This window comes from Nerophis ophidion, linkage group LG25 (genome assembly GCF_033978795.1).
Source record: "Nerophis ophidion isolate RoL-2023_Sa linkage group LG25, RoL_Noph_v1.0, whole genome shotgun sequence".
NCBI classification, from domain to species: Eukaryota; Metazoa; Chordata; class Actinopteri; order Syngnathiformes; family Syngnathidae; genus Nerophis; species Nerophis ophidion.
The window spans coordinates 40,815,898-40,830,766 of NC_084635.1; the positions used below are offsets into that span (position 1 = coordinate 40,815,898).

General features: G+C 41.9%; 1 protein-coding gene across 2 annotated transcripts in view; it reads right to left on the bottom strand.

The window, feature by feature from the left end:
- The window catches only part of tanc1a (tetratricopeptide repeat, ankyrin repeat and coiled-coil containing 1a), a 163,048-nt gene that overhangs the window by 18,968 nt on the left and 129,211 nt on the right, over positions 1-14,869 (bottom strand). For both annotated transcript variants that reach the window (XM_061887613.1, XM_061887612.1), the window contains exons 10-16: positions 14,782-14,869; positions 12,318-12,421; positions 12,099-12,207; positions 11,634-11,756; positions 8,778-9,014; positions 8,516-8,713; positions 7,638-7,719 (exon numbers count right to left, since the gene is read on the bottom strand). The exon at positions 14,782-14,869 is cut by the window's right edge and continues 113 nt beyond it. In XM_061887613.1, coding sequence (XP_061743597.1) covers positions 7,638-7,719; positions 8,516-8,713; positions 8,778-9,014; positions 11,634-11,756; positions 12,099-12,207; positions 12,318-12,421; positions 14,782-14,869 — 941 coding nt within the window. The remainder of the gene's footprint in view (positions 1-7,637; positions 7,720-8,515; positions 8,714-8,777; positions 9,015-11,633; positions 11,757-12,098; positions 12,208-12,317; positions 12,422-14,781) is intronic.

Consider the following 14,869-nt stretch of genomic DNA (forward strand, 5'->3'; position numbering starts at 1 on the left):
CGCCATTCATTGTGATACCTGCTGTATCGCCATTCATTGTGATACCTGCTGTATCGCCATTCATTGTGATACCTGCTGTATCGCCATTCATTGTAATACCTGCTGTATCGCCATTCATTGTGATACCTGCTGTATCGCCATTCATTATAATACCTACTGTATCGCCATTCATTGTGATACCTGCTGTATCGCCATTAATTGTGATAACCACTGTATCGCCATTCATTGTGATACCCGCTGTATCGCCATTCATTGTGATACCCGCTGTATCGCCATTCATTGTGATACCCGCTGTATCGCCATTCATTGTGATACCCGCTGTATCGCCATTCATTGTGATACCTGCTGTATCGCCATTCATTGTGATACCTGCTGTATCGCCATTCATTGTAATACCTGCTGTATCGCCATTCATCGTGATACCTGCTGTATCGCCATTCATTGTGATACCTGCTGTATCGCCATTCATTGTGATACCCGCTGTATCGCCATTCATTGTGATACCCGCTGTATCACCATTCATTGTGATACCTGCTGTATCGCCATTCATTGTGATACCTGCTGTATCGCCATTCATTGTGATACCTGCTGTATCGCCATTCATTGTGATACATGCTGTATCGCCATTCATTGTGATACCTGCTGTATCGCCATTCATCGTGATACCTGCTGTATCACCATTCATTGTGATACCCGCTGTATCGCCATTCACTGTGATACCTGCTGTATCGCCATTCATTGTGATACCTGCTGTATCGCCATTCATTGTGATACCTGCTGTATCGCCATTCATTGTGATACCTGCTGTATCGCCATTCATTGTGATACCTGCTGTGCTGTATCGCCATTCATTGTGATACATGCTGTATCGCCATTCATTGTGATACCTGCTGTATCGCCATTCATTGTGATACCTGCTGTATCGCCATTCATCGTGATACCTGCTGTATCACCATTCATTGTGATACCTGCTGTATCGCCATTCATTATAATACCTACTGTATCGCCATTCATTGTGATACCTGCTGTATCGCCATTAATTGTGATAACTACTGTATCGCCATTCATTGTGACACCCGTTGTATCGCCATTCATTGTGATACCTGCTGTATCGCCATTCATTGTGATACCTACTGTATCGCCATTCATTGTGATACCTGCTGTATCAACATTCACTGTGATACCTACTGTATCGCTATTCATTGTGATACCCGCTGTATCGCCATTCATTGTGATACCTACTGTATCACCATTCATTATGATACCTACTGTATCACCATTCATTATGATACCTACTGTATCCCCATTCATTGAGATAACTACTGTATCGCCATACATTTCGATACCTACTGTATCGCCATTCATTGTGATACCTACTGTATCGCCATTCATTATAATACCTATTGTATCGCAATTCATTGTGATAACTACTGTATCGCCATTCATTGTGATACTTGCTGAATCGCCATACATTTCGATACTTACTGTATCGCCAATCATTGTGATACCTACTGTATCGCCATTCATTATAATACCTACTGTATCGCCATTCATTGTGATACCTACGGTATCGCCATTCTAGAAGTTTCCTAATGTCGCTTATATTAGCATGCTAACATATTATGCTAGCTGTTGAGCGCCATCTTAGAAGTATGCTAACTTGTCCTATGTCATCATGCTAATGTTAGCATGCTAACTTTTTGGCCAATTTTGTAATCTTAGGCTTAGACACATGCTAACGTGGCTCGTATTAGCATATGCTCGCTTTTTCGCCAATTGTGTTTGTTTTAACCTGAAAATAGTAAATAGTATGCTAACTTGTCCATGCTAATGTTAGCATGCTAACTTTTTATGCTAGCTGTTGAGCTAATTTTATATGTTTAAACATTAAAATCATGGATGTTTATACCTGTTTCCATCCTGGAAGTTTGCTAGCGTCTTTTATATTAACATGCTAACTTTTTATGTTAGCTGTTGAGCTAATTTTGTATGTTTACACCTGAGAAAAGTGCATTTTAATACTTGCCGCAGCCTTAGAAGTATGTTAACTTGTCCTATGTCATCATGCTAGTGTTAGCATGCTAACTTTTTATGCAAGTTTTCAGCCAATTTTGTAATCATAGATATAAAAACATGCTAACGTCGCTCATATTAGCAATTTTGTATGTTTTAACCTGAAAATAGTACATAGTAAATTGTCCATGCAAATGTTAGCATGCTAACTTTTTATATTGTTTTTTTTTGCCTGAAAATCATGGATGTTTATACTTGTTGCCATCTTGGAAGTTTGATAGCGTCTTTTATATTTGCATGCTAACTTTTTATGCTAGCTCTTTTGGCAAATTGTGTATGTTTAAACATTAGAATCATGGATGTTTATACTTGTTGCCATCTTGGAAGTTTGCTAGCGTCTTTTATATTAGCATGCTAACATTTTACGCTAGCTTTTTAGCCAATTTTGTAATCTTAGATTTTGATACGTGTTGCTATCTTAGAGGCATGCAAATGTCTCTTATATTAGCAAGCCTGCTAGCTTTTTAGCTATTACTTGCCGCCATCTTAGAAGTATGCTAACTTGTACTATGTCATCATGCTAATTTTAGCATGCTAGCTTTTTTGGCTAATTCTGCATGTTTAAACATTACAATCATGGATGTTTATACTTGTTGTCATCTTGGAGGTTTGCTAGTATCTTTTACATTAGCATGCTAACTTTTTATGCTAGCTGTTGAGCTAATGTTGTATGTTTACCCCTGAAAATAGTACATTTTAATACTCGGCGCTATCTTAGAAGTACACGAGACTCGTCAACGTGTCGACTTACAAGATGGCGGCGCCCGGACGGGCTGCGACACTGCGGTGCTCTTGCTAAAGATGGAACATTTGGCGGAAATGCCGGACAGTTCTGCAGACTTCATGGCTGGCTCGCATCGTGGTCACTCCGTGATCACGTACGACCGCCAGACACTTCTGGATATGGACATATTGGGCCGTTTTGGACTGATAGACGCGGGCGTGCTAAACATGCTAACTAGCATGGGGATTCGTCGGCGGCTACGTCCAGCGGCCTGTGAAGCAGGGGAGTCTAGTAGCAGCGGGGGCCGTCTACGGAGCAGACGCCAGCGGTGTGATCGGAAACGCGGATGTCGAGCGGGGCTAAAAACAAAGCAGAAGGCTAATCCCCACAGAACACCACTTTCCTCCATCCCGAAGACGGATTTAGATGGAAAATGCGAGACTACTGGTCTGGGTAAGGAGTCTGTTAAATTAGAACAAGTTTTTTCTGCTTTGAGTGTTTCAGAGTTGGACATGTGTTTTACTGAGGTGGCTAACTATGATGCGTGCAGTTTATCAAAGCAACAAACAAACAATCGGAAAATCCCCGTTACTGAGGAGGCTAACCATGATGCGTGCAGTTTATCAAAGCAACAAACAAACAATCGGAACATTCCCGTCGTATCAATTCCTAGATATGGCCGTAATTATACTGAATGCACTGGGCATAATAAACACAACATTATTAATATTGCTACTACGGATAATTTGATCAAAAATTCCCTAAAACAGCCCACTACCTATAATATAGGTTTTTTAAACATAAGATCATTGTCTCCCAAAACGTTGTTAGTTAATGCAGGGACGGCGTGGCGCAGTGGGAGAGTGGCCGTGCGCAACCCGAGGGTCCCTGGTTCAAATCCCACCTAGTACCAACCTCGTCACATCCGTTGTGTCCTGAGCAAGACACTTCACCCTTGCTCCTGATGGGTGCTGGTTGGCGCCTTGCATGGCAGCTCCCTCCATCAGTGTGTGAATGTGTGTGTGAATGGGTAAATGTGGAAGTAATGTCAAAGCGCTTTGAGTACCTTGAAGGTAGAAAAGCGCTATACAAGTACAAACCATTTATCATAAAAAAAAAAAAAAATTAAAAAAAAAAAAAAAAAAAAAAAATGATATTATCAGAGACAACAATCTTAACGTCATCGGTCTCAGTGAAACCTGGCTTAAACCAAACGACTTTTTTGCGCTAAATGAGGCATGTCCTCCTAACTTTACACATGCGCATATTGCCCGTCCGCTTAAAAGGGGTGGGGGGGTCGCACTAATATACAACGAAAACTTTAACCTTAGTCCTAACATAAATAATAAATATAAATCGTTTGAGGTGCTTACTATGAGGTCTGTCACACCGCTGCCTCTACACCTGGCTGTTATCTACCGCCCCCCAGGGCCCTGTTCGGACTTTATCAATGAATTCTCAGAGTTCGTTGCTGATCTAGTGACACACGCCGATAATATAATCATAATGGGGGACTTTAATATCCATATGAATACCCCATCGGACCCACCGTGCGTAGCGCTCCAGACTATAATTGATAGCTGTGGTCTCACACAAATAATAAATGAACCCACGCATCGCAACGGTAATACGATAGACCTAGTGCTTGTCAGGGGTATCACCGCTTCCAAAGTTACGATACTCCCGTATACTAAAGTATTGTCCGATCATTACCTTATAAAATTCGAGGTTCAGACGCATGTTCGTCAAACTAATAATAATAATAACTGCTATAGCAGCCGCAACATTAATACGGCCACAACGACAACTCTTGCTGACCTACTGCCCTCGGTAATGGCACCATTCCCAAAGTATGTGGGCTCTATTGATAACCTCACTAACAACTTTAACGACGCCCTGCGCGAAACCATTGATAACATAGCACCGCTAAAGTTAAAAAAGGCTCCAAAAAAGCGCACCCCGTGGTTTACAGAAGAAACTAGAGCTCAGAAATTATTATGCAGAAAGCTGGAACGCAAATGGCGCACGACTAAACTTGAGGTGCACCATCAAGCATTTAGTGATGGTTTAATAACTTATAAACGCATGCTTACCTTAGCTAAAGCTAATTATTACTCAAATCTCATCCACCGTAATAAAAACGATCCTAAATTTTTGTTTAGTACGGTAGCATCGCTTACCCAACAAGGGACTCCTTCCAGTAGCTCCACCCACTCAGCTGATGATTTTATGCAATTCTTTAGTAAGAAAATTGAAGTCATTAGAAAGGAGATTAAAGACAATGCGTCCCAGCTACAACGGGGTTCTATTAACACTGACACGATTGTATATACGGCGGATACTGCCCTCCAAAATAGTTTCTCTCGTTTTGAGGAAATAACATTAAAGGAATTGTTACAACGTGTAAATGGAATAAAACAAACAACATGTTTACTAGACCCTCTTCCTGGGAAACTGATCAAGGAGCTCTTTGTATTATTAGGTCCATCAGTGCTAAATATTATAAACTTATCACTTTCCTCGGGCACTGTTCCCCTAGCATTCAAAAAAGCGGTTATTCATCCTCTTCTTAAAAGACCTAACCTCGATCCTGACCTCATGGTAAACTACCGACCGGTGTCTCACCTTCCCTTTATTTCAAAAATCCTCGAAAAAATTGTTGCGGAGCAGTTAAATGAACACTTAGCGTCTAACAATCTATGTGAAACCTTTCAATCCGGTTTCAGGGCAAATCACTCGACGGAGACAGCCCTCGCAAAAATGACTAATGATCTATTGCTAACGATGGATTCTGATGCGTCATCTATGTTGCTGCTCCTCGATCTTAGCGCTGCTTTCGATACCGTCGATCATAATATTTTATTAGAACGTATCAAAACACGAATTGGTATGTCAGACTTAGCCCTGTCTTGGTTTAACTCTTATCTTACTGATAGGATGCAGTGTGTCTCCCATAACAATGTGACCTCGGACTACGTTAAGGTAACGTGTGGAGTTCCCCAGGGTTCGGTCCTTGGCCCTGCACTCTTCAGCATCTACATGCTGCCGCTAGGTGACATCATACGCAAATACGGTGTTAGCTTTCACTGTTATGCTGATGACACCCAACTCTACATGCCCCTAAAGCTGACCAACACGCCGGATTGTAGTCAGCTGGAGGCGTGTCTTAATGAAATTAAACAATGGATGTCCGCTAACTTTTTGCAACTCAATGCCAAAAAAACGGAAATGCTGATTATCGGTCCTGCTAGACACCGAACTCTATTTAATAATACAACTCTAACATTTGACAACCAAACAATTAAACAAGGCGACACGGTAAAGAATCTGGGTATTATCTTCGACCCAACTCTCTCCTTTGAGGCACACATTAAAAGCGTTACTAAAACGGCCTTCTTTCATCTCCGTAATATCGCTAAAATTCGCTCCATTCTGTCCACTAAGGACGCTGAGATCATTATCCATGCGTTTGTTACGTCTCGCCTCGACTACTGTAACGTATTATTTTCGGGTCTCCCCATGTCTAGCATTAAAAGATTACAGTTGGTACAAAATGCGGCTGCTAGACTTTTGACAAGAACAAGAAAGTTTGATCACATTACGCCTGTACTGTATATACCTTTATATACATATATACATACATATATACCTGTACTGGCTCACCTGCACTGGCTTCCTGTGCACTTAAGATGTGACTTTAAGGTTTTACTACTTACGTATAAAATACTACACGGTCTAGCTCCATCCTATCTTGCCGATTGTATTGTACCATATGTCCCGGCAAGAAATCTGCGTTCAAAGGATTCCGGCTTGTTAGTGATTCCCAAAGCCCAAAAAACGTCTGCGGGCTATAGAGCGTTTTCCGTTCGGGCTCCAGTACTCTGGAATGCCCTCCCGGTAACAGTTCGAGATGCCACCTCAGTAGAAGCATTTAAGTCTCACCTTAAAACTCATTTGTATACTGTAGCCTTTAAATAGACTCCCTTTTTAGACCAGTTGATCTGCTGTTTCTTTTCTTTTTCTTCTATGTCCCACTCTCCCCTGTGGAGGGGGTCCGGTCCGATCCGGTGGCCATGTACTGCTTGCCTGTGTATCGGCTGGGGACATCTCTGCGCTGCTGATCCGCCTCGACATCTCTGCGCTGCTGATCCGCCTCCGCTTGGGATGGTTTCCTGCTGGCTCCGCTGTGAACGGGACTCTCGCTGCTGAGTTGGACCCGCTTTGGACTGGACTCTCGCGACTGTGTTGGATCCATTGTGGATTGAACTTTCACAGTATCATGTTAGACCCGCTCGACATCCATTGCTTTCCTCCTCTCTAAGGTTCTCATAATCATTATTGTCACCGATGTCCCACTGGGTGTGAGTTTTCCTTGCCCTTATGTGGGCCTACCGAGGATGTCGTGGTGGTTTGTGCAGCCCTTTGAGACACTAGTGATTTAGGGCTATATAAGTAAACATTGATTGATTGATTGATTGACTTGGTTTGTGTGCTAGCATGCTTTTGATTGATTGATTGAAACTTGAATTAGTAGATTTGATTAGTAATATTATTGTTAGCATGCTAGCAAGCTAACTTGAGCATGTTTTTTCATCTACTGTTACATGTTTGTCTCCGTTACAGTCGTGTTACTTAAATGTGAGACATGCTAACTGTTAGCACACATGCTGAGTGTTAGCATTTTAGGCTAGCTCTGTAGCTCATTTTGAACAGTTACACCTCCAACTCACAGATTGGGACACAGGACAACATGTTAAAAGTAGGCCAGCACATATTTGTTGGTAGTTTTCACACCTGTGTCGCTGAGGAAAGTAAACAACGGATGAATAATGAAAGGCACCTGTTTCTCCCCACAGAGAGTCGTGAGCGTCCATCTGCACGGTCAGCTGCTGGTCCTGCGAGTCCAGGAGGCTCCTCACCACCTGCAGGAAGGAGCTGTTTAGTAAGACATCGAGTTTCACAATAAAAGCCCAGTGTACCTGCAGCATCAAACTATTTATTAAAACATCAAGTTTCACAATAAAAGCCTGGTGTACCTGCAGGAAGGAGCTATTTAGTAAAACACCAAGTTTCACAATAAAAGCCCGGTGTACCTGCAGGAAGGAGTTATTTAGTAAAACATCAAGTTTCACAATAAAAGCCCGGTGTACCTGCAGGAAGGAGTTATTTAGTAAAACACCAAGTTTCACAATAAAAGCCCAGTGTACCTGTAGCATGAAACTATTTAGTAAAACACCAAGTTTCACAATAAAAGCCCAGTGTACCTGCAGGAAGGAGCTATTTATTGAGACACGAAGTTTCACAATAAAAGCCCGGTGTAGCTGCAGGAAGAAGCTATTTATTGAGACACGAAGTTTCACAATAAAAGCCCAATGTACCTGCAGGAAGGAGCTATTTATTAAGACATGAAGTTTCACAGTAAAAGCCCAATGTAGCTGCAGGAAGAAGCTATTTATTGAGACATCAGTTTCACAATAAAAGCCTGGTGTACCTGCAGGAAGGAGCTATTTATTGAGACATGAAGTTTCACAATAAAAGCCCGGTGTACCTGCAGGAAGGAGCTATTTATTGAGACATGAAGTTTCACAATAAAAGGCCGGTGTAGCTGCAGGAAGGAGCTATTTAGTAAAAGACCAAGTTTCACAATAAAAGCCCGGTGTAGCTGCAGGAGGAGCTATTTATTGAGACATGAAGTTTCAGAATAAAAGCCCGGCGTACCTGCGTGTGTCCCACGCTGGCAGCGGCTGTGACCGCCTGCTGCACCGCCTGCTTCTTGTCCACGGTGGTGTCCTGCTGGGGGTCAGCGGGGTCCCGGGGGCCCCAGTGGAGGCCCAGCAGGGTGTGGATGATGTGGGCGTGGCCCCTCAGCGCGGCGTGGACCAGCGCACACTGGCCGCTCTTGTCAGCCCCGCCCACCTGCACACAGACCTGGGACTAGATCTTTCCACAGTAGACTCCGTAGTCCTCTCCGCTGACCCACCTTGGCCCCCTTGCGGCACAGCAGCCCGATGATGTCATCGTGTCCCGCCGCCGCCGCCAAGCACAGAGGCGTCACGCCGTTGTCGCCGGCCCCGTCCACGGCGGCCCCCATCTCCAACAGTAGGGCCACCATCTCCGCGTGGCCCAGGTGGGCGTGGACGGCCAGGATGGGGGCGTGTCCTACCACCTCCGTGTGCCAGTCCACGTTAGCGCCGCCGAGCATCAGCAGACGACTCACCTTCAGAGCGATACGGGATTATTAGTAGTCAGATACATGTGCGATGTAGGTCACCTTGATGTTGGGGGTGTACAGGTGCCATGACTGATATCAGTAGTCTGATACAATGTAGGTCATCTTGATGTTGGGGGTGTACAGGTGCCATGACTGATATCAGTGGTCAGATACATGTGTGATGTAGGTCACCTTGATGTTGGGGGTGCACAGGTGCCATGACTGATATCAGTGGTCAGATACATGTGTGATGTAGGTCACCTTGATGTTGGGGGTGTACAGGTGCCATGACTGATATCAGTGGTCAGATACATGTGTGATGTAGGTCACCTTGATGTTGGGGGTGTACAGGTGCCATGACTGATATCAGTAGTCTGATACAATGTAGGTCATCTTGATGTTGGGGGTGTACAGGTGCCATGACTGATATCAGTGGTCAGATACATGTGTGATGGAGTACACCTTGATGTTGGGGGTGTACAAGGGCCGTGACTGATATCAGTGGTCAGATACATGTGTGATGTAGGTCACCTTGATGTTGGGGGTGTACAGGTGCCATGACTGATACCAGTAGTCTGATACAATGTAGGTCATCTTGATGTTGGGGGTGTACAGGTGCCATGACTGATATCAGTGGTCAGATACATGTGTGATGTAGGTCACATTGATGTTGGGGTTTACAAGGGCCGTGACTGATATCAGTAGTCAGATACAATGTAGGTCATCTTGATGTTGGGGGTGTACAGGTGCCATGACTGATATCAGTAGTCAGATATAACGTTGGTCATCTTGATATTGGGGGTGTACAAGGGCCGTGACTGGTATCAATAGTCAGATACATGTGTGATGTAGGTCACCTTGATGTTGGGGGTGTACAGGTGCCATGACTGATATCAGTGGTCTGATACAATGTAGGTCACCTTGATGTTGGGGGTGTACAAGGGCCGTGACTGATATCAGTGGTCAGATACATGTGCGATGTAGGTCACCTTGATGTTGGGGGTGTACAGCTGCCATGACTGATATCAGTAGTCAGATACAATGTAGGTCATCTTGATGTTGGGGGTGTACAAGGGCCGTGACTGATATCAGTGGTCAGATACATGTGTGATGGAGTACACCTTGATGTTGGGGGTGTACAAGGGCCGTGACTGATATCAGTGGTCAGATACATGTGTGATGTAGGTCACCTTGATGTTGGGGGTGTACGGGTGCCATGACTGATATCAGTGGTCAGATACATGTGTGATGGAGTACACCTTGATGTTGGGGGTGTACAAGGGCCGTGACTGATATCAGTGGTCAGATACATGTGTGATGTAGGTCACCTTGATGTTGGGGGTGTACAAGGGCCGTGACTGATATCAGTAGTCAGATACATGGGTGATGTAGGTCACCTTGATGTTGGGGGTGTACAGCTGCCATGACTGATATAAGTAGTCTGATACAATGTAGGTCATCTTGATGTTGGGGGTGTACAAGGGCCGTGACTGATATCAGTGGTCAGATACATGTGTGATGGAGTACACCTTGATGTTGGGGGTGTACAAGGGCCGTGACTGATATCAGTGGTCAGATACATGTGTGATGTAGGTCACCTTGATGTTGGGGGTGTACAGGTGCCATGACTGATATCAGTGGTCAGATACATGTGTGATGGAGTACACCTTGATGTTGGGGGTGTACAAGGGCCGTGACTGATATCAGTGGTCAGATACATGTGTGATGTAGGTCACCTTGATGTTGGGGGTGTACAGGTGCCATGACTGATATCAGTAGTCAGATACATGTGCGATGTAGGTCACCTTGATGTTGGGGGTGTATAGGTGCCATGACTGATATCAGTAGTCAGATACATGTGCGATGTAGGTCACCTTGATGTTGGGGGTGTACAGGTGCCATGACTGATATCAGTAGTCAGATACATGTGCGATGTAGGTCACCTTGATGTTGGGGGTGTATAGGTGCCATGACTGATATCAGTAGTCTGATACAATGTAGGTCATCTTGATGTTGGGGGTGTACAGGTGCCATGACTGATATCAGTAGTCAGATACAACGTTGGTCATCTTGATATTGGGGGTGTACAGGTGCCATGACTGATATCAGTAGTCAGATACAACGTTGGTCATCTTGATATTGGGGGTGTACAAGGGCCGTGACTGATATCAGTAGTCAGATACAACGTTGGTCATCTTGATGTTGGGGGTGTACAGGTGCCATGACTGATATCAGTAGTCAGATACAACGTTGGTCATCTTGATATTGGGGGTGTACAAGGGCCGTGACTGGTATCAATAGTCAGATACATGTGTGATGTAGGTCACCTTGATGTTGGGGGTGTACAGGTGCCATGACTGATATCAGTGGTCAGATACGATGTAGGTCACCTTGATGTTGGGGGTGTACAGGTGCCATTACTGATATCAGTAGTCAGATACATGTGTGATGTAGGTCACCTTGATGTTGGGGGTGTACAAGGGCCGTGACTGATATCAGTAGTCAGATACATGGGTGATGTAGGTCACCTTGATGTTGGGGGTGTACAGCTGCCATGACTGATATCAATAAAGTACTATCTATCTATCTATCTATCTAGCAGTAGTGCGATACAATGTAGATGACCTTGATATTGGGGGTGTAGAGGTTCCTGAGGGATGCCAGGGCAGCAGACAGAGTATCAGTGCTGCAGTTCACCCACATGGCCTGCAGGACGCTGGAGGACACGCCCGTCTTCTTGCTCAGGCCCTGGAACACAAGGAATATTTACATAGTACATAGTCATGTGTGTACACTACATATAGTACATGTATGTACTTATATATACATGTGTGTACACTACATATAGTACATGTATGTACTTATATATACATGTGTGTACACTATACATAGTACATGTATATAGTTATATATACATGTGTGTACATTATATATAGTACATGTATATAGTTATGTGTACATTATATATAGTACATGTATATAGTTATGTGTACATTATACATAGTACATGTATATAGTTATGTGTACATTATACATAGTACATGTATATAGTTATGTGTACATTATACATACTGTATAGTACATGTCTACCTTGAAGATGTGAGCCTTGAGGATGTGGTGTCCCAGTTCCATGGTCTGCTGCCGGTTCAACTTGCCCTCCTGCCTGGAGAACATGAAGGCCAGCAGGGCATGGCCGCTCCTGCAGACACAAACAATGACGTATGGCTCCTTTAGACGTATGGCTCCTTTAGACGTATGGCTCCTTTAAACCCGCGGGCTGCGTTCACAGTGAGAGACATGTTGCATCACCTGGGCTCGCACAGGAAGTCGCTGCTCTCTCCATCGCCTCTCCACACCAACCACTCTCTGAAGGACGGGTGGCACAGCATGCGTGTGCCGTCCCTGCGTCTCACCTGCCAACACAACACTTACTTAAGTGTCCACTTAACTGTCCACTCAACTCTCAACTTAATTGTCCACTGAAATCTAAACTAAGGTGTCTACTTAACTTTACATCAATGAGTCTACTTGAGTGTCAACTTCACTTTAAATTTAAGTGTCAAGTAAAGAGTCAACTTAACTTAAATTTATATTGAAACGTCAAGTTAAACGTCGACTTAACTTAAATTTATATTTAAACGTCAAGTTAAAGGTCGACTTAACTTACAAGTTAAGTGTCTACCAAACTTTACATTTAAGAGTCAACTCAGGTGTTAATTTACGTTTCAAGTTAAGTGTCAACTTGATTTTCAAGTGTCAATTTTAATGTAAATGTCTTAACTTAAGTTTCAACTTAAAATTCAACTTAAGTGTCAAGTTACGAGTCGACTTGAATTTCAAGTGTCAATTTCAACTTAATTAAGCAATCAAGTTTAAATAGAAGTTGGCAATTAAGTTTAGATTGAAATTGACCCCTTAGGTTGCCTACTAAGTTTAAATTTAGTGTCAATTTAAGTGTCAACTTAAGTGTCAACTTGAATTTTAAGTGTCAATTTCAGTATCACGTTAGGTGTCAACTTAAATATAAATGTCTTAAGTTTCAACTTAAAATTCAACTTAAGTGTCAAGTTAAGAGTCAACTTGAATGTCAAGTGTCAATTTCAACTTAATTAATTAAGCAATTAAGTTTAAATATAAGTTGACAATTAGGTTTAGATTGAAGTTGACACTTAAGTTGCCTACTAAGTTTAAATTTAGTGTGAATTTAAGTGTCAACTTAAGTGTCAAGTTAAGTGTCAACTTAAGTGTCAACTTGAATTTCAAGTGTCAATTTCAGTATCACGTTAAGTGTCAACTTAAATGTAGACGTCTTAACTTAAGTTTCAACTTAAAATTCAACTTAAGTGTCAAGTTAAGAGTCAACTTGATTTAAAGTGCCAATTTCAACTTAATTAATTAAGCAATTAAGTTCAAATAGAAGTTGACAATTAAGTTGACAATTAAGTTTAAATTGAAATTGACACTTAAGTTGCCAACTAAGTTTAAATTTAGACTCGATTTAAGTGTCAACTTCCATTTAAACTTAATTGCTTAATGTCAAGTTAAGTGTCAACTTCGATTCAAACTTAATTGTCAACTTCAATTTAAACTTAATTGTCAACTCTAATTTCAAGATAAGTTTCAACTTAAGTGTCAACTAAAGTTTCAGTTTAAGTGTCAATTTAAATTTCAAGGTAATTGTCAATTTAAATTTAAGTTTAACTTTCAACTTAAGCTTCAACTTCAGTGTCAAGTTAAGTGTCAACTTAGATTTAAACTTAATTGTCAACTTAAGTGTCAATGTAAAGTTAAATAAAGTTCCAATTTAAGTGTCAACTAAAATTTCAAGTTAAATGTCAACTTAAGTGGCAACTTAACTTTCCACCTAAGGGTTAACTTGAGTGTCAACCCCAATTTAAACTTAATTGTCAACTTAATTGTCAACTTAAGTGTCAACTTCAATTTAAACTCAATTGTCAAGTTAAGTGTCAACTAAAGTTTCAATTTAAGTCCCAATTTAAATTTCAAGGTAATTGTCAACTTAAATTTAAGTTTAACTTTCAACTTTGGTGTCAACTTCAGTGTCAACTTAGATTTGAACTTAATGGTCAACTTAAGTGTCAATGTAAGGTGAAATAAAGTTTCAACTTAAGTGTCAACTTAAATTTCAAGTTAAATGTCAACTCAAGTGGCAGCTTAACTTTCAACCTAAGGGTTAACTTGAGTGTCGACTCCAATTTAAACGTAATTGCCAACTTAAGTGTCAACTAAAGTTTCAATTTAAGTGTCAATTTAAATTTCAAGGTAATTGTCAACTCAAATTTAAGTTTAACTTTCAACTTAAGTGTCAAGTTAAGTGTCAACTTAGATTTAAACTTAATTGTCAACTTAAGTGTCAATGTAAAGTTAAATAAAGTTCCAACTTAAGTGTCAACTTAAATTTCAAGTTAAATGTCAACTTAAGTGGAAACTTAACTTTTAACCTAAGGGTTAACTTGAGCGTCGAATCCAATTTAAACTTAATTGTCAACTTAAGTGTCAACTTCAATTTAAACTTGTCAACTTCAATTTCAAGTTAAGTTTCAACTTAAGTGTCAACTAGTTTAAATTTAAGTGTCAATTTAAATTTCAAGGTAATTTTCAACTTAAATTCTAGTTCAACTTTCAACTTAAGTGTCAACTTAGATGTAAACTTAATTGTCAACTTTAGTTCCAACTTCCCTGTCAACTTAAATGTGAACGTAGTGGTCCGCTTAAAGTGTGTACTGTTTGTCCTTTCATGCGTCAACATCACCATGAATGGTTCCAGACTGTCCAGTCTCTGCTGGAAGTCCCTCCAGTCCAAGTCTGCCTTCACGCTGCCAGCGTTCAGCGCCCGGAAC